We start from the raw sequence: 19,042 nt of genomic DNA on the forward strand, positions 1-19,042 counted from the left end.
AACTTTATTTACACACCGAAGGAACAAAACCCCTGTTTACAGATGTGCAGACTTTACACAAAAAAAGTCTAAATCAAAGATTCACAGATTTGGCTGCCAAACACAGTGGTGAGAGTGTGTGTCGGAGCGGAGGTCAGGTGACAGTGTTTGTCTGGAGAGCTGCTCATGTTACTGCCACTCAGAGTCTTGTTGCTTGAAAGCTGCACAGAGACAGTTTGGAGAGCTGGGGTTATGGCAGGGAACCAGACTGAGGTGACCTGCCTCAGCATCAGTTTATCTCACTGGCTCCATTAGCTTCTTCCTCTCTCTGTTTTTCCCTCTCTCCAGCTCCAGCTCCAGCAGCAGAGGAAGGTTTGTCTTTTAGTGGCAGATAAGCTGAGCGTTGGCTGGTGGAGGCCGAATATAAATCTAAGGTGCCAACTGACTCCGCAGGCGTGAAATTGGATCCATGAGTTATACGTCGTCTACAGAGATGGTCATTATATATTGAATATGACCTACTTGTGTAAATCCACAGTTATGTAATCAGAGGCAGGAAGTACATTTACCCAAGTTCAGTACATATTTGAGGTAATGTTATTTCCATTTTGGGAGATTTTCTTCTGTTAATATTTATCTGATTCCTGGAGTTTTCTGGCCATTCTGCAGAGTCGTAATTTGACAGGTTGAAAAACTGTATCAGGTGAAAAATGTTTAACTTTTAAACTAATTTTTAATTAGCCTGCACAGGAGCATGTAAACCCTCATAAGTGAGCTTCACAAATGTCTCATAACATGTAAATAGCATCACTAATGTCAAAGCTGTGTCTGGTGTTTCTATATTTTTCTTGTTATCAACAAATCCCATGAAAAGTCCAAAACCAACAATGTGTTTTGTGTCTGACTTTCCTGCTCTGACCTCCTCTGGCTCTCCGCCACATGATGTAACTGTATGACATAAATCTTTAAAAATGACTCGCAAGGGTTTTGTTTCATTTTTTACATTAATTCATTTGACAGACACTTTTATCCAAAGTGCAAGGAGATCAAGAAGAATGTGTTTTTAAAGGTCCCATATAGTCTAAAGGTAGATGTCCATGTGTTGTTTGATCATAGATCAGGTCTAGGTTCTATATTAATACTGTGAAAGCATCAAAGCTTCAGTCCACAGAGAAATGCACACAGCCTGTATTCAGAAACTGAGCCTTAAAACCAGCCGTCAGGACTTCTGGAACTTTGTGATGTCACAACAAAGCAGTCACCTGTCTCAGCCATGCCCCAAGCCCTGTCCACCTGGACCCACCATCCAACCTTGCGGGATTTGGTTCAGAAAACAGTCAGCCAATCAGAAGAGAGGCTCAGAGCCTCCTCTCTTCTGATTGGCTCGCCGACCTGTTACTAGAGCTCCAGAGAGAAGCCTGAGAGAGGAGATGTGAAACTACAATGAGATGGTTTTTGGTTTTTAAAACCACAAATCTATCTTCTTATAGATCAACACTTCAAATAAAACACAGAAGAAGAGGAAAAAATAGACATTTAAAAACCCTCAGTAATTTCCTAAAACAGCTGGTGATAGTTGTTTGTAACTCAGACAGAAGAAAATGGTGCTTTTGTCTGGAACTATTTTCAGTGGCAGATTAAAACACAACATGGAGCTCCACAGCAAAGAGGAATAAGACATATCGGATTTACACACGTTGTTTGTTTTTGTCTTTTCAGGACAATATGAAAGATGAAATATAGAAAATCATCAGATTTTTCCTTTAACACTGGGGCCACTGTCTCATCTTCGCTCATTTCACCATTTATTTGGTTTAGAAATAGAAGTTTTCATTTTTGATCCTGTTCCAGCACATTTGACCCAGAGCTGTCAGAGTAGATGTACAGTACTGCTGTGTATTGATGGAGCCATAAAAAATGTTCTGAAATGACCTCAACCAGGAAACAAATGGTAGAGTACCAGACTTTTAATGGGCTCTTCTTATGTCATTTTAACCCCTCATATTTATTCCCTCTGCATCATCACCCTCCCATCTAATAGGTCTGATCAATAAAGAGTCACGTCTGTGTATGATCGGTTCATTATTTACATCAGTGTACTCCCCCCCTGCAGTGTAAGGTCAGAGGTGTAACACTGCATGTCAGATATAAGCACATAACTTGATCTGCAGCTGCAGGGTGACGGGTGCCAGACGGGGGTCAAAGCGAGCTCACGTAGGCCTCAGGTTTTGCAAATGGTTTGTCAACAGACCGAACTGATGGATGAATTAGTTCCTCACATCTGCTCATTTAATGCACTGTTTGCTTTGGAGCTTTGCTATCATCAACAACTTGCAGCCGTGAGACGAGCTTTCTCAAAGGGTTTAGCTAAATTAAGGACACATTCATCTCCCCTCAGATCCACTGATCTCAGTGATTCCACTCACTCCTGTGTTTGTTTCAAATGCTCTTACCAATACAAACATCTAATTAATAAGCTGCTGCTGGGTGTCATTACTCTTTTGTCCCTGCCTGTTGTTAGTGTCTGTGTGTGTCTGTGTGTGTGTGTGTGGACCAGTATTAATCAAGTTGTAGATGCATAAATGTCTCACATTACAGAGATGCACCTCCCTGTGGTCCCCACAAGGTAGGGTCAGTTTTTGTGTGACAAGTGAGTGTGTGTGTGTGTGTGTGTGTGTGTGTGTGTGTGTGTGTGTGTGTGTGTGTGTGTGTGTGTGTGTGTGTGTGTGTGTTTAATCCTCTGAGACTTCAGCTAACCTGGTGCAGACTGCGGTACACTCTGTCCCACTTCCATGCTAAATACTGTGTTATGTATTCCTGTAAAATTGGCTAATTATTGTCGAACTTCATTTATTGATTGATGATTATGTTTTGTGCATCAGACAGTGTACATAAAAACACATTACATTAATATTAATTATAAATAGACTGGATGAATATTGTGACAGAGCTTGTGCCATCAAATGTCAATAAAGCAGGAACCTTTTTTCCAAATTTTTTTCTGGCACTAATTGGCTCCTCTGTCTCCTTATGGGTCAACAGTGTCCATCACCAGCAGACTCATAAATCAAGTGTTCATTTTTTCATCTACATATTGACTATTTCTAGTCCCATATTTTTAGCCATACTAGCTACACAGCTGTAAGGATCAGTCAGTCAGTTGGTTCACTGAATTGGTGCCATTGAGTTTGGTCCAGATCTCCATGGTCCCCAGAGGATGTATCCTGACTCTGCCGATCCTGTGACTTCTCCTCCGGCGCCACCATTTATGGTTTTTGCCATGACGTTCACTTCCCCATCAGGATGAAGTGTAATCACCTTGGTTAACACGACTTTCCATCTAGCGCCATCATCAGGTCAAACTTTTAATTTGCCCAGTACTTTGGTTTATGGCCAAACACCTGCAGAACTAATGATATTTCCATTAGTCTCATCTGTATTTATCTGTAATGCTAATTAGCAAATATTAGCATGCTAACACACTAAACTAAGATGACAACATGGCAAATATTAAAGGCTACCTGCTAAACATCAGAATGTTACCATTTTCGTTGTGAGCATGTTAAGGTTAGCCTCAGAAAGCTACTAGCATGGCTGCAGACTCTTGTTTTTCTTCTCTCTTGAGTGTGTGCGTGCCTGTGCGCGCGCACGCACACACACACACACACAGATTGAGTAAAATGGTTGGAAAAAACATTTCGCATTTTCTTCATGAAGCTCAAATGACATTTTAAAGTTGCATTAGTCATTAATCAAACTGCAGCTTTGACAGTTGTATCATTATCTGTTACTACAACACAGAAGTACATGGACTTCTTCTACTCTAAGTGCATCACAATAACAATGACTCCATATGTAGGTTATACTGTTGGTGTGTAGAGTGGAATTTGGACACAGCTTTGTGTATATTTATTTTGTCACTTTTCCAGCGTGAACACACTTAAATCCCTGTTTGATGCCTCTGCATTAAGGAACTGGAACTCAGCCCAAGACACTGCACCGCTTTTTATCCCCCTGTCAGACTTTATGTGGTTTTCCATCAGGTTTTCCTGTATTTCTCTCTTCCCGCTTTTCCTCATCTCTCTCTTTTTCATTCACCTCTTTCCATCCAAACGTCTCTCTCTCTCTCCCTGTCTCTCTCACCCCTCCCTCCCCACATTTTCACTCCCCTCTGCCTCATTTCTCCCCTCTCCCTCTGCTCACTCCTTGCAGTGATGTACCAGCTGCCTGGACTCCACTTCTCCTCTTCCCTCCTCCTCCACATCTCCTCAGTGTGTGTCCAGCAGCGATGTCGGGGACGCGGTAGAAGCCTCTGGAGGGGGGGACGACAGGCTGTAACCCAGGTGGAGAGTCGCTGTGTGAGCTGGATGTGAAGGTAAGAGCGAAGACGGTGAGACTAACCATACAAGGACAAACAAAGTCAAAGAAAACTCTCTCCATCCGCTGTTTATGTACAAGTGTCTGAGCTGCTCTGCTGTAAAACCATGAAATGTTTCTGTTTCTTGTGCAATCAGCACTGTTATACATCACTGACTTCAGATGTTCGTGCGAGGTACAGTCTTATTATAAAAGTTATTTAAGGAAGCAGGGAGATAGTCTGGATTTTATCACATCCAATTGTTTCATAATTGACATCGCACTGAACTCAGAGCCTTTAGATTTATAGAATTTACTTGCAGTGTTTTTGTGTTATTTCACCTCCTAAATCTTCTGAGGAGGAGACATCTGTCATTATGCTAGCCTGTAATTTCTGCTGCCAAACTGCACTCCTGGATTCTGTCTTCCTAACAACACTGACCACGGGTCGGGATGTCGGCCTCATGAACGAACCTTGCACAGCAGCACGATGAGGACAATTCTTTAAGTGCTGTTCTCCGGCACTTTCCCTCCAAACACCAAAATGCATCCTCGTCGCTCTCATGAGAAGCAGCAATGTTTGCTGTACAGTTATGCTGGCAGCACCCTTTATCTCCCAGCACTGTTGTTTCAGGTGCTCTGTGTCGATGAATAATTAAGAGGGCTCAGTGGAGCACAGATAGAGTTCAGTTCAGCTTCCTGGGCACTGAGCCCCCTGCAGAGCCAAGTCCTGTAGCCTCCAGCTGCATCCCAACCCTGGGAAGACGTTCCAGAGTGGAGTCTTAATCAGAAACATCCCTCGGCCTCTGATCTTCAGACTGTAGTTGCTCAGCTGTAGGGCTGCTTCCTCTGAGGACACTGTCTGCTGACACTTGACAGGAGCAGAATAATCAACCTACTTTGTTTCCATGTCAATATGTTTAATTTCCCCAGTGTAGAGAGACTGTAATTGTCTGAGAGTGGATTGATAAAACACCTCTGAAGTGAGAACAGCTCCATTTCCACCTACAGAATCTGCAGCACCCGAGGGACCGAACGTGACGATAAGTCTTCACAGGAAATTTCCCAGAGAAGAAAGTGTGAGGGGACAAAGAGCTCTCCAAGATTCAAGGTTTCATTTGCTGCCCTAAGGATTAAAAAAGACCTCAAAGAAGTGGCTGCTGGGATATTGATTGTAGTTACTTGTCCCTGGTGCCGTGTTCTGCTGGCAACCTTACAACCTTCTAATTCATAATGATCATCCTTCTCACTGCTGGTCCTGAGACAAGGCTCAGGAGGAAATAGATCAGGTGTCTCAGCAGATAAGACAAAGTTGTCCTTGCAGGCCTCCAGTAGCAATGTTGCCTTGTTTTCTGTGTGTCTGCAGCATTGATGCTCAAGTTTAACTGTAGTCTAAAGATCAAGGTCCCATTTGCTTATATAATTGCGTAAAAGTGTTGCTTTTAGCAGCTGATAATGCAACAGGTTCTACAACATAAAGCAGGATAATTCTGATAATCAATAAAATGTTTGAAGTTATAATCCTTAACGGAGCAATGTGTAGGTTGTGCTATTGCTACATAGCCAACGTTAGCATTAACAGCTGTTTACTTACCAGTCTTGCCAAGAGCTTCAACCATCATTTATAAAACAAGAGGTTATAATACGTCCTTTAAGCAGCTACTTCTTCGGGGGAAAACTGGACGCTACAGTGACTCGGTATTGGAAAGTGACAAGACAGGCCAACCAGGCCGAGGCTAGCTAACATGCTAACTTCAGAAGAAGAAAAGAAGTCAAATATTATCAAAACAAAAGGGTTGGAGACAGTTCTTGGCAAGTAAAGGAATGAAGTTTGATGCTGAACTCGTAACGTTTCTTCTAGACTGGTAAGTAAACAGCTGTTAATGCTAACATTAGCTATGTAGTCATAGCAAAATCTTACATATAGCTCCTTTAAGATTTAAGTCGTGGTTGATTTGGCGGTACCTGTGGGGACTGCTGGTAAAATCAAGTACAATTTAAAACTACAGCAAATATTTATTAAACGTCTACATGCATGGTTTTCTGTGAATCCGTCATATTAGAGAGATCTATTAGAGAGATCATTACAGAATTAAATGTATTTTGCAGTATAGTACTGACTATACATCGTACTGAAAACAAGGTTTAATTTCCTGAAAATCTTTAACTCGTACAGTATATTAAACAAATTTGTTGAAAATCCACTTGTTGCAGCTCATTAGATGTGAATATTTGCTGAACTAGACATTTTTGTGTTTTAGACTGACGGCTCTGGAAAATTTACAGACCAAACTATCAATTAATAGAGAAAATAAAAAATTTAAATTAAAATATTGTTAATGAAAATCATCTTTCTTTGGGTTAAACACCTTTTATCCTGTATTCAGCCTGCAAGCTCACAAGTTATGCTCATTTCATATCATTTCCAACACTGCAGTGCTGTAGCAGACAGAGGGAAAGAGGTGTGTCCATCTCTGAGGTCACACATTGTAAGAATGATTGTACAGTATCCTATGGGAGTTGAACCCCTATTAATACTGAATAGGACATCCTATCTCAGCACATGGGACGCTGTTACATAACAAAGAGTGAAATATGAGAATGTTTTTGTTGATAAACAAAGTGACCAATGAGCAGCAGAATCACATCATTCAGCGAACATTTCCTCAAGGCGTGTCCTTTAATTGACAGCCAAGATATAGTCCTGGTGCCAAAACAGTGGGAGCAATAAAAAAAAAAAAAACCTCTTATCACAACAATGAAGACAAATACATCAGATATAGAGCAAATGAATTCAGCATAAAGTATGAAGGCATTTTGTCAGACTACAACACATAATCTGGTATCCTCCAATTTAAACAGATGAAAGCATGAGTATTATTTGGTGTATAAAATACTAGTTTTACTTTTAATACCTGACATGTCATGGAGATGCCGACATTAAAATTCTCATTTTATTCTGAGCATTTAAATGACCTTTTTTTTTTGTCCTTGTTGGCTTAAAACTGAAACATAAAAAAATCTCTATTATTTCCCTTAGCTGCTGTTTCCATGGTTAAGAATAAAATATTAAGTTCAAATTTTAAGTCAACATGAACAAAAAGGTTCTTGAATTACTCAGAAAACTGGAAAATTGAGCACTTACAGTTTAATGAGAACTGGAAGAACTTCATCTGCTGAAGAAGATTATCATTAAGTGATATGATGGAAAGCTCCAGAACATAAATGGACAATTTTTTGGAAAAACGTTGAAACAAGTTTTTTTTTATTAGAACAAAATGTGCCCATGTGTAATACAATATAAAAAAACATCAGATAAAAGATTGAAATTAGCAATATCCAAATCGTTTTAAGACTGGAGATGAAATGAGACATAGGTAAGATAGCACAGAGCGCTTCAGTCACCTTTGACTCATGACGTCAATCAAGGAGCCAATTTTAGAAGTTGTGAATCAAACATGTTCATCTCCAGTGACAAATCTCTCGATCCTGTCTGCCAATTCTGTCCACGACGACCACAATAAATCATCTCACTGTCAGGCGCTGATCCTCTTTCACTTCTGTCTCTCTTAAAACACAAGATGTTTTAGACCTGAGAATTCAGACGCCCAGTCACCAACATGCATCATCATACACAGCTCTACCCTTTCTGTCCTATACTGAATTACACCATTGATCCTCATTATTGCTTTTCAGTTCTACCTCTTCTGTCCAGTTTAATGTGTTGAGCTGAGCAGGGAGATATTTGATGTGCCTCTATTTTATGATCACATTCCTGCTACAGGTCGTAAAATGTGCCAGTCGTATAATGCACACACAGGGTTTTGGCACATAAATAGCTTTTACAATGTCGGTAATTAAATATGACAAACTGTTAGTGGTAATGATTGCCTCACTCACATCGCGAAGCTAGATTCGCTGATGGGGTGATTGTGGCTTCATGATGATGTTTACGTTGGCCGAGCATCTCCAAATGGTTTGTGACTGAAAGCTTGGGAGATAACGCAGTCCAAATATGGCTTCATGGATGAGTGAACCAAATTAAGAGAGCAGGCAGAGGAGAGACAGACAGAGAAAAACAGGATGGATGGCGCACAGGTGAAAAGGTTAGATGGGGAGACAGGGTGATAATGACTCAGGGGAGGGTGGAGGGCGACGAGGTCATCGCCTTGGCCCATCTGTTGTTGTCAACCTGAAGTTTAATTGACTGAGTCCAAACTGTGTGGATCCACCCACTTTTTGTTTCTGGAAAACAGCAGTTTGGCTGAGCAAACATAATTTACCCGACATTACGCTGATGTAAGATACATCATCGTCTGCAAATGATCATTTGTTGAAAACCTGATATCATATCAGATTGATATATTCATACAAGTGATAATTTCCTTCCTGACCTCAGCAAACCAAATTATTTGTAAAAAATAAGATTATTATTAATTTGTTTTTATTATTTTATTTATGCAAATGAAACATCATACCAGATGCACTAGATTTCCCTGCTACTGAATAAGTTAGCCTCCTTGACCTGTGGAGCTACAAACTAGATCTAAAATTAATCACAGTCAATTAATCGCTTAAGTAGTTTTTCAACCAAAAATGGTCCAACAGAACAGAAAATTGACAGGTTTGAGGAAATTGTGATGGGCATTTTTCACCTTTTCTTGATGTTTTATAGATCAAATGATCAATCAAGACAATTATTGTCAGTTTAATTGATAATGAAAATAATCGTTGGTTACAGACCCAACTTCAAATCCACCAAAAAGAATTTAATTAGCCTGAGTTTCAGTTGAAAAATTATGCATTTTAATTTTTGATGAATTGATTCCTTTCAAGCTGTTTAAATAAAAGATGTTTCCCTCTGAGCACAAAATATTTTAATTTCAAGCCTTAAAAATGTATCTGCTTAAGCCAAACTGAATTGAACTGAAATCCATTTTTAGTATTACACAGCAGCTTTCCTTCAAAACCAGCTCTCAATACTTTCTGGCAAATACTCTAGTATCTGGTCCCAAGCCCATTTGTTCCCAATGAATATGTAAATCTTTGAAAACAAGTCACAAATGCATAGTTTTTTTGTTCATTAATTTCCTAAAGCAGCTGGTCACTATAGTGTTTTTATAAACGTTACTCAAACAGTAGGAAATGGTGCATAAGATGAGGACTATTTTCCAAGGCGGATTAATCTACATTTGGTGCTCCAGTGAGTATTTGGGGCAGCAGGATGGCGTGTGATGGAGTCAAAATAAACTACAGTGTGTGTTCATGGTGATGAAGGAACATGTCACCCAGAGCAACAGTGTGACTCACTGATGGGTTTTTAATGGTTTATGAACAACAGTGGCGCAACTATGGCTCAGAGGAAGAAGATATCAGGATTTGGTTTTAGTCTTTTCATGGGATTTGTTGACAATATGAAAAGTATAGAATATCAGCAGACTCACATTTTAAATCCAACAGGCATCAGATTTCCCTTTCTTAGTTGAAACTCTGACTGAGTGCTGAAAGCATTACTCTTGTCTCTACCGTATTCTCCAGGGGAAGCGCCAAGGTCATGATCGACTGGCCCAATGTGACAGCGTCCGGCCGCCAGGAGCTGGGCCTGAAACCTGAGGAGCTGCAGAAGTCCAAATGTGTGCTGGGCTTCATCCCTGTCATCTACTACAGCATTCTACTCTGCGTGGGAGTACCAGGTGCGCCATCATGTTGTGATGTAGTTAAATTATCAGCTGACTCCAACTTTTGATGTGGTAACGATGGTGGATACCTAAAAACAAGATAAATGGTAAGAAATAAAATTCTCTTGTATATTAAGTGAACTGAACCACGAAGGCCAGAAAATGAGCTGCATCATTTCATTAGATGGATTTGCAGTAACCCACAGTCAATGCGTAAACAGAGCACTCTTTAAATCTCTGATATCTATTTATAACAGAAGTGGGAACTGCACACGACAGAAGAAATCAATAGTCAAGTGAGTTAGAGGTACATTACTGTTGCTCTAATGGACCAGTGAGATAATATACTGCTGCAGAACAGAACCAAGCACTGATTGCTCTTTTCACAGGTTACAATAATTAAATTAATGATCTAATAATCAGTTAGTGTTTATTTGTATTTATCAATCCATCCAGCCACCTGTCTCCGACATCTGCAAAAAATGTATTACCTCAATAATCCAGGAAGAGGAAATAACTGTCACTTTGATTAAAAGTCTTCACACCACCATTGTTCTGATTACTGTGCTTCGTCTACAAGTCGATGGCAGCAAATTATTATTGACCCATCAGGGATTTACGCAGAGCCCTGTTCAAAACAAGCGTCAACAGAGCATCCAGATGACCTCCAGGTCACATCGTGTAATTGTCCCCAAAGGGAAATAAATATAAAGGCCAGAGTGCCAGAGTCAACATCTGTATGACTGAAGGAGTCTTAAGACTGGTGGTGGTGTCGCAATAGCTGCAGTGAAAATACCCTGCTGTTGATAAGGAAAAAAAAGCATGCAGATACTGTAAATCGTACAGAGGAGATACTGTATTAGCAGCAGGGAGACAAATCAATGGTTTGTAGCTTACACTGCTGTTGATGCATAGTTTTTACACTTCAGCCTTTCAAAGGAAGATTTCTTCATCCAGTCGTTTTACCAAAGACAACATGACCAAAATATTTTGCCAAAGAAATTAAGGATTTCAGTGTAAGCAGCTCAAAAAAGTAATTTAACAATTACTGCACTTTAATTTTGAAGATATAAATTTTGCTTAATTGGCATCTTGCTAAATAACCAAACTTGATAGTAGTTATGCCACATGAATAAGGCAGTAGGTAAAAATCCAGTCATTATGAAGTTCTGAAGAAGTGGCGTACTCGTGCTAAAGCTAGCCTAGCCTACCTTAGCAGAGTAGTGCTTTACGTTTGACTTTTAATTAACTGTATTTGATTGAGATTATCCAATGACAGAACATCGGTCTGAAAGACTACAAAATAAAAGTATTAGAACATACATTATCTATAGCCTGGAACTTCTTCTCAGTCTTTACGTACGTGAACAGCCTTATTTCCCAGATGTTTTCATGCAGCTAAATATCATGGAAGTAGAACCTAATACAATAATTTAATTTCTTTCTCTCAGTGAACATCCTGACGGCGGTGGCCTTGTCCAGACTGGCGTCCCGCACTAAGAAGGCTCTGTACTACTACCTCTTGGCAGTGACGGGCTCGGACATCCTTTCTCAGCTATTCATCATCTTCGTCGGCTTCCTGCTAGAGACGGCGGTCTTTCACCGTGATGTCCCTGCACTCCTGCTGCACTCTGTCAGCGCTGCAGAGTTCGCCGCCAACCACGCCTCAATCTGGTCCACCGTACCCCTCACCGTGGACCGTTACGTGGCACTGTGCCACCCCCTCCTCCACCGCCAGATCAGCTATCCGGCACGGGCCAGGAAGATCATCGCAGTGGTCCTGATGTTGTCGCTGGCGTCGGGCGTGCCTTTCTTCTGGTGGTCGGACATGTGGAGGAACAGCCACCCGCCCACGGCGCTGGACACCGTCCTCATATGGACACATGTAACCATCATCTACTTCCTGCCCTGCAGCATCTTCTTGGTGCTGAACTCTTTGATAATTCAGACGTTGAGGGTGAGGCAGAGGCAGCAGCGTTGCCAGGAGGAGTGCGGGCCAAAGTCGGCACCTCCACGGCGACTTGGGAAAACCACAGCCATGCTGCTGGCCATCACCTCTGTGTTCTCTGTGCTGTGGGCCCCCAGGACAATCGTGGTCATCTACCACCTGTACGTTTCCTCAGTTCACAGAGACTGGCGGGTCCACTTGGCCTACGACCTGTCCAACATGCTGGCCATGCTCAACACCGCTGTCAACTTCTTCCTCTACTGTTTCGTCAGTAAGCCTTTCCGTGGAGCCGTGCGTGACGTCGTGCTGCTCAGGGGGGGCCCGCTGTATCCTCGCCGTGCGCTGCCACAACAGCAGGCCCCCACCAATGCCTCCATCTCCTCTCTGTACAGTGGGAACAAGCATCGCTCACAGCGTGACTCCACCCCCTTGTCACCTCGCAGGGCCAGAAAGCCCTCGTGACCCCGTGACCCCGCCTCTTAATCCAAAACACCCATCATCCCACGGTCCTTGATCACTCCTGACCCCAGGGACGCACTCTGCATTCCAGCCACAACCGTGGACAGCTGCCAGTCAGGCCGGGAGCTCTATCCACGGCCCTGAAATGAACTCAACTCACAAGAAGTATGTTTTCTGTATCGTAATGTCAGCGGGTGTTGTTTGTCCATGTAAATCAGATAAGATGACAACCTATTTATTTTTCTTCCGCAGAATTTGACAAAACAAAAGTAGGTTTTTGGTATTTTTTTCGTTTCCATACATGGAAGTAATGTGGCAAAAAATATTTTTTATACTGTTATGAGAGAAAAGAAAGAATAACAATTTGTTTTCTCTTGGATTAAATCAGTAGTTAAATCTGTGGTAAGGAAACAGAGGGAATATTAAACAATGACTTTTCGAAAGCTGCTACATGTAATCCCGCTTTTATGACATCAAGTTGCATTCAGTTTCCCTCAGTGTGTGTTGAATACACTCTGCAGGCAGGGAGAAATAAGAGTTTTAATTTCAACTGGCTGCTATTTTCTGCAGTTGTGTAAGGATGCCGAACGCCCAAAAGACAATCTGCCTCGCTGAGCACAGCCAATCGAGCAAAGAAATCGTACTCCATCTCTACAGCCAACTGCCAGGCACAAAAACCACAGCTGCTGGGGCGAGTGTTTATTTTTCATGAAATGCAACTCGATGGAGCCTTAAATGAAAGCTTGCCGTTTAAGCAGCAGGAGTGAAGACCCTGCTCTTCAAACACACCCGCCACTACATCACCAACAGGGCCTCAGCTCTGGCTAAACAAACCACAGATTAGCCTGATGGTCTGCACAAACACACAGACACACACACACACACACACACACACACACACACACACACACACACACACACTGTAGATTTGCTGATGGTGACTGGTACACACTGTTGTGCATGTGCAAACACGTGCACGCACGCACACACAAATGTCAGCTAGTACATTTCCATTTGCCACAGCAGGAATTTTCATGTTACGTCACTGTAATTTGATGAAAAATTAACTGTATCAGTTGTTGTGTCAGTGTTAGTGAAAAACAAGACATCTGCACTTAACTGCTAATTTGCATATATATAATTTTACACCATCTGTTGTTGACAAGTATATGTTTTTTAATTAATGCCCTTGGGGAAAGTGAATTATGTTGTCAGTTTCACTTCTCGTGTTGAATGAGCTGTGTTTGTCGTCTCACACATGCCATGACTTTAAGTTTAGATTTTTAAAACAGACACATTTAATGCTGGTTAATGCTAATTTGAGTTTCACATACTGTGGAGTCCCTGCTAAGATATGAACATCTGCTGGATTTGTCGCTGTTTTATTTCTATGATGGAATTATGCTTTGAACGACAGCTTTATATTTGAATGAAGCTTTCATGGAAGAAAGCAACTCATGTCGTTTTGAAACTTTGTTTTATCTCACATGTACGGAAACATTTCACTGCCACAATTTGAAAGCTTTAAAATTTACATTAGGTCTTAAGAGGATACTGACAGAAATCCCAGGCTCCATAGCTATGAAAATTAACCATGATTCATCAACCAGTTTAATTAAATATAAGTATATTAAGTTTGCAATTGAAAGTTGCTTAAAGTGTGTAAATGCGGCCTAAATTGGGATTGCAAAAATACGTTTTTGTTTTGAATACGAAACCTCAAAGACACAAACAGATTCTTTGTTGCAAATATTCAAAAGTGAACTTTAAGATTTCAAACTATACTTAGTTTGTAATAGGTTGGCAGATGAGTTACACCTGGCCAGAAAGCTGGAGTTCACAACTGCATCTTACTTTTGGTGATTTAGACACTCATTCTATACTGGGATCAAGAAACTCAAAAGGAAACAACTTTGCAAAGTTAGCAATTAGCTTATGCATTAAGCAGGTAAAGAGCAAAGTGCCCAAACCTGAGCTAAAAAGAGTCTGAATATTGGATTTAGATTCACGAGGTGGACACAAACACACATGTTCCCTTAGCTCTGTTCCTGCTACATGCAGCTATTTGCTAACAGGTCAAAGCTGTTTGTCCCATTAGATTGATTTGTAGATCTACTACCCTGATTGTCCAAAAGAAGAAAAAAAAAATGTAGAGAGTAACGCAGCTTTAATATTTACAATGAAAAATATCATCACAAAGAACTTCAAAGCTTTTTAACCTAACTCAGTCCCCGATATCTTCCAGTATCATCGCAAACATTTTTAATGCGTTACTCGGCAATGGAGACTCAAGTACAGTGTATATACACATCTCCTTCCTAAAGTTTCTTCCATTTACTTTTCTGGCCACCCCTTCAGGGTTAAAGTTTCCAATGCAAGCCACCTGCCTGCTCTCGTCCCTCCACAGTCCTCATTGTGTTTACTGTAACTGTAAGAAGCACAGTGTCGGTTCCCCTGCATGTCCCCCGTGTCAGTCTGCTCACGTCGCTCCGCGGTCGTCCCACACTGAGTTCTGAGAGTCCGTACGCAGATGTAGATATGAAGCGTTTCTTTGAAGACGCCTCCTGCTGCCTGACACTAACAGAGGGGGGTGTGAGAGAGCGTGTAGTGGCGACGACCTTACACTGCTGTGGACAGTGGAGTTTGCGGAGATGACAGAACAAACAGTTAAGGCTTTAATATGATGTTAGGAAGCAAGAGCAGGCTTTGATTAAAGTTTAATGGAGCCCTGCTGGAGCTTTCACACATCTACAGAGCTGTTAGAGAGGAGAGGGGTGAAGACATTAAAGAGGTAAACCCTGCTCACCACACGTCCCCTGTCTGCCTGCCATCTGTCCTTTGTTCCTGTTCAAACACCTGCTTATGTCCTGTTACTCTGCTCCTATTCAGGCCTGCCTGCTGCTCGGCAGGTGTCACAAGAAATCAATTGAAAAGACAAAGCACCACAGAGAGTGACAAGTGCGTCCTATCAGATGCACTTGCCTAAATACAGGAAGCTCATACTTTATGGACAGTTAAAGGAAGTACTTCAAACATATTCTGGAAACTGTCCTCTCCAGAACACGATAGCATCAGTTTAAAATGACGCACATTTCCTGATATGTCATGTAACTAATGATTCAAATAAACATGAGAGCAAAAGTCATCTGTTCAGACAGTTTCCGGTCAGTAGCAGTGATGAAACTGTGTGACATTCTTCTGCCCTCATGTCTTAGGGATGAGGGTACAAAAGGTCTGAGCTCGACACTGGAGACAGTTTATGTTCAGTCTCGAGTCAGTGTTGGTGTCTTTTAGCCATGAATACAATCTTTCACACTCACACAAACATCTGGGCCCCTGTCCTACCAGTTGGTAGGACAACCCTCAACATGACATTTATGAAAAATGGAAATTTAAGTTTATGATTTTGAAGCGGACAACATTTGCTGAGGTGGGCTGTGAAATATGATGGAAAACTCCCAGACAGCTACAAATGGACTTTATGGTCTCTGACAACCACTGTTTCTAAGGTGAACAATTACATTTCAATCCCTAAATTTCATATATACGTATACTCTTAAATGGACTTTAGTACAGAACTTTGACACCAGGGTTCAGGTCCTATATCCCACATAAGTTAGGCAAAGATAGTGGTGTTGGTTAAATATATTCAAAGTGAACTACACCCTATCTCGACAGCTCATTTTCAATATTTAACCGAGACTAGGATCTTTCCCTAACCTTAACCAGGAGCTTTGAGTTGACTGAACATGACAATAAAAGCTTTAACATGAGCACTTATTTTGCAGATACATTTAAAACATTTCCTATTATGTTGATAAAAAAATCAAGGTGGCACTCTTTAAATTGTATTGGCTTTTACAAATTAGTCGTATATAAGTGATGGGGAGCTGGGAGAACTATGGATTAACTATTTTGTCGTTCAGGCATGAGGACCAGTTATAGTTTCTACCCTTGTATATATTTGGGGATTTATTTGTCCCTCAAACTAGTGAAACAATTGCATTTGAGAAATTCAACAGCTGCAAGTCTTTCCAGAAACAATGTTCTGGTTACTCTGGATAATCCACAGAGAACAGCTTTCACTGGAACTAATATATATTTTTAATTACACTTTTAAAGTTTTTTTTTTTTTTTTTTTTTAAATCTGTCTATAAATAAAAGTCTGTTATCAGAGGAACTAGGGCATTGTGTCTTTGAAAGGATGTTTTTAAGTTGTGATTTTTGAATGTTGTGTAATATTGTGAATTTGGTCATTTCAAAGATGTTGGAGCATCTGTGAATAACAGCTTATGCTTACAACCTTTGACACAACAAAAACATAACTGAGGAAGAGAAAACGAAAAAACTGGAAAAAACAAAAACCTTGTACAAATGTCTGCAGTATTTATCATGGAACAACCTGACATGGATCCTTTGCTGTTACGTTGGATGTAAATTCATTGTTTCAGTGAATTTAAACACGATAAATGTTGGAAGGCATGTTCCCCTGCATGTTGGCTTGTTGTTGTTTAAGTGGCTGCTTATGCATTGTTTACACTACTCCTCCATTTTCTCTTGGCATAAGTAACTGTGGCGCAGAATGATCTCGTCTGTGAGCACTGAGAAGAGTTTTATATGGAGAGGAAATAAATGTTTAACACAGGATTTTACTGTTGTCATTTATATTGTGCAACATGAATATATTGTGTATTATAGCAGTTATAGATGGAAAAAAAAAAGGATATTCAGGTGTAGGATAGAGGTTTTTAAATTAATCTCCATACTAGAGCATAAAATTTAAATCAGTTCCTGCTCCTAAATCAAAGTTATCTAGCTCTACTGCTGCATTTATCATTGGTATAATTTATGATGAAATATAATATGTAGAAACGCACTGTAATAGGAAGCTGGGACTAATGAATTTGTCCTTGCAGAGCGACCAGGATGAAGGATGATTCACCACAGACTGCTCCTCTATAATGTTTCTCTGGGGTTTTGGTGGATGGGTCAATGCGGAAAAAAGAAAGACCTCCACAGATGACATAATGTAGGATGGGCTCAGGAAATGTTGGTCTTGGTGGAGGTCAGATTTGGACACTGAAGTGACGACAGACAAAAATGGCTCTGATCTGGAACTGGACACAGATAATTAATGGCCACAAGGAGCCAGATGGATGGAACCAAAAGAGAGAAATTCAGCCACAATAAAAACTTTGAGAGACAGATGGATGAGCTGAGAAGAGAGAGGCTGTCACTCTTTGGAAACCAGGCTGAGGGAAATGAAGCAGGAAAAATCAGCTCTTGAGCAACAAGTGTGAGTGAGAGTCTGCTGGAGAGGGGAGGTGGGGCTCCTCGAGGGGACTGGTCCTTTAATCATTGATCAGAACATCATAAGCACCAAAATCTTCACTTAAAGCCCAATTTCAAGAGCTCAGCATCGATTCACCAAACATCACTATTGGAAAATAACGAAAATGAAAATCAAGCAAACTGTAGGAAACTCTTGGTGGCAACGATTTTTTGAAGAATTCCTAAATTCTGTCTTTAAATATTTGATTTGTACATTTGATGGACATGAAACTAATTAAAATCCAGTTTTTCCCCTTCAAGTAGTAAAAAGTCACCTTATTTCACACGATCTGACAATATCATATAGAATATATACTGTACTATATTCTATATCAGCCTTTTCCATTGAAACTATAATGTTTAAAGTGAATGAAATATTCTTAATGGCTGCACCATTCCATCAATTGGAAATATTCTACATGTGTTTGGTCAAAAATGGTCAAACATAGTCGGCATCATTGTAAACTCTGAGATCCTCTGTAGAATAAACTGTTAAATAAGACTGTTGTGGGTCTGAACGACTGAACCTGTCGTCTAAATTTGGCTGCAGCTGCTTCAAGAATCATGGCCGATAACAGCGGGTTGCAAGGAGTTGGTGACTAATTATAGCAAAAGCATTTAGCTTATAAAAGAAATAATTACAGGCATTTTTATGGCTCAAACAAATATAAATATGTTGTGTAGAAAATTTGGAGAAAATTGGAGAAAACTTATGGTTAAAAAAAAAAAAAAAAAGAAAGTGTCTTGAACCAAAGGATTGATAAACGGCCACATGGTGGTGCTATGGGATCTGGAGCCACAACAAAAACAATCATTTGTTCAGGACTAACTTTTCATCATATTGTCAGCAACTGAGAAAATAAAAATCAAGTACAGTGTCAGTACAACGGTTAAACACAGTTAACATGGGAACAAGGGAATTAACATGTCGTTAACTTTTACCTTTAAAAGGCAGATTGAGAACAGGAGCCAAAGAGCTGCAAAGTAACAGGAAAATATAATTCAGCGTTTGCTCACATATCGGGAAACAGGCAGGAGGAACCAGAGGCAGGCAGGTGCAATGAAGTAACATTAATGAAAGGAGGAGCAGGGCTTACAGGTAACCTGGCAGGTAAGGTGGTAAGAATGGGAGTCCACGCCACGACCAGTTCGAAGCACAACACGCAGGAGAACATGACGTCCTGGCTGGGAGCAGGTGAAACACGCAGGTCTGAATCTGAATCTACTGGAAGGACTGATCAGGAAATTAGAAACAGGTGTGTGAGTAGGCGGGGAGATGGTCAGGTGACTG

The 19,042-nt window shown here is 40.8% G+C and overlaps 1 protein-coding gene and 1 long non-coding RNA gene across 4 annotated transcripts; one reads left to right on the forward strand and one right to left on the reverse strand.

Moving 5' to 3' along the window:
• The first annotated feature begins 4,225 nt into the window (after nucleotides 1–4,225).
• On the forward strand, nucleotides 4,226–12,423 carry gpr142 (G protein-coupled receptor 142). Of its 3 annotated transcripts, none has more exons than XM_056365625.1 (3): nucleotides 4,226–4,354; nucleotides 9,874–10,028; nucleotides 11,465–12,423. In XM_056365625.1, the coding sequence occupies exons 2-3, from the start codon at nucleotides 9,890–9,892 to the stop codon at nucleotides 12,421–12,423; spliced, it is 1,098 nt and encodes a 365-aa protein (XP_056221600.1). In that variant the 5' UTR covers nucleotides 4,226–4,354; nucleotides 9,874–9,889. The 3 variants fall into 3 exon arrangements, with proteins under 3 accessions (XP_056221600.1, XP_056221602.1, XP_056221601.1); XM_056365627.1 differs by lacking the exon at nucleotides 4,226–4,354 and adding an exon at nucleotides 5,237–5,446; XM_056365626.1 differs by lacking the exon at nucleotides 4,226–4,354 and having other exon boundaries at nucleotides 7,926–10,028.
• Nucleotides 12,424–14,958: 2,535 nt separating this feature from the next.
• Nucleotides 14,959–18,992, reverse strand: LOC130162094 (uncharacterized). The gene is made up of 3 exons (XR_008826226.1): nucleotides 18,849–18,992; nucleotides 18,694–18,728; nucleotides 14,959–15,047 (listed from the first exon to the last, which is right to left on the reverse strand). It is a non-coding gene; the product is annotated as an uncharacterized LOC130162094 (long non-coding RNA).
• Nucleotides 18,993–19,042: the final 50 nt, after the last annotated feature.

The sequence above is a fragment of the Seriola aureovittata genome, chromosome 21 (assembly GCF_021018895.1).
Source record: "Seriola aureovittata isolate HTS-2021-v1 ecotype China chromosome 21, ASM2101889v1, whole genome shotgun sequence".
Classification (NCBI taxonomy): Eukaryota; Metazoa; Chordata; class Actinopteri; order Carangiformes; family Carangidae; genus Seriola; species Seriola aureovittata.

Bases quoted from the DNA above. Each gene is read 5' to 3' on its own strand.
- gpr142 (XM_056365625.1), top strand. From the start codon at position 9,890: ATGATCGACTGGCCCAATGTGACAGCGTCCGGCCGCCAGGAGCTGGGC. The intron at 10,029-11,464 runs GTGCGCCATCAT...TCTTTCTCTCAG, and splicing joins ACTCTGCGTGGGAGTACCAG to TGAACATCCTGACGGCGGTG.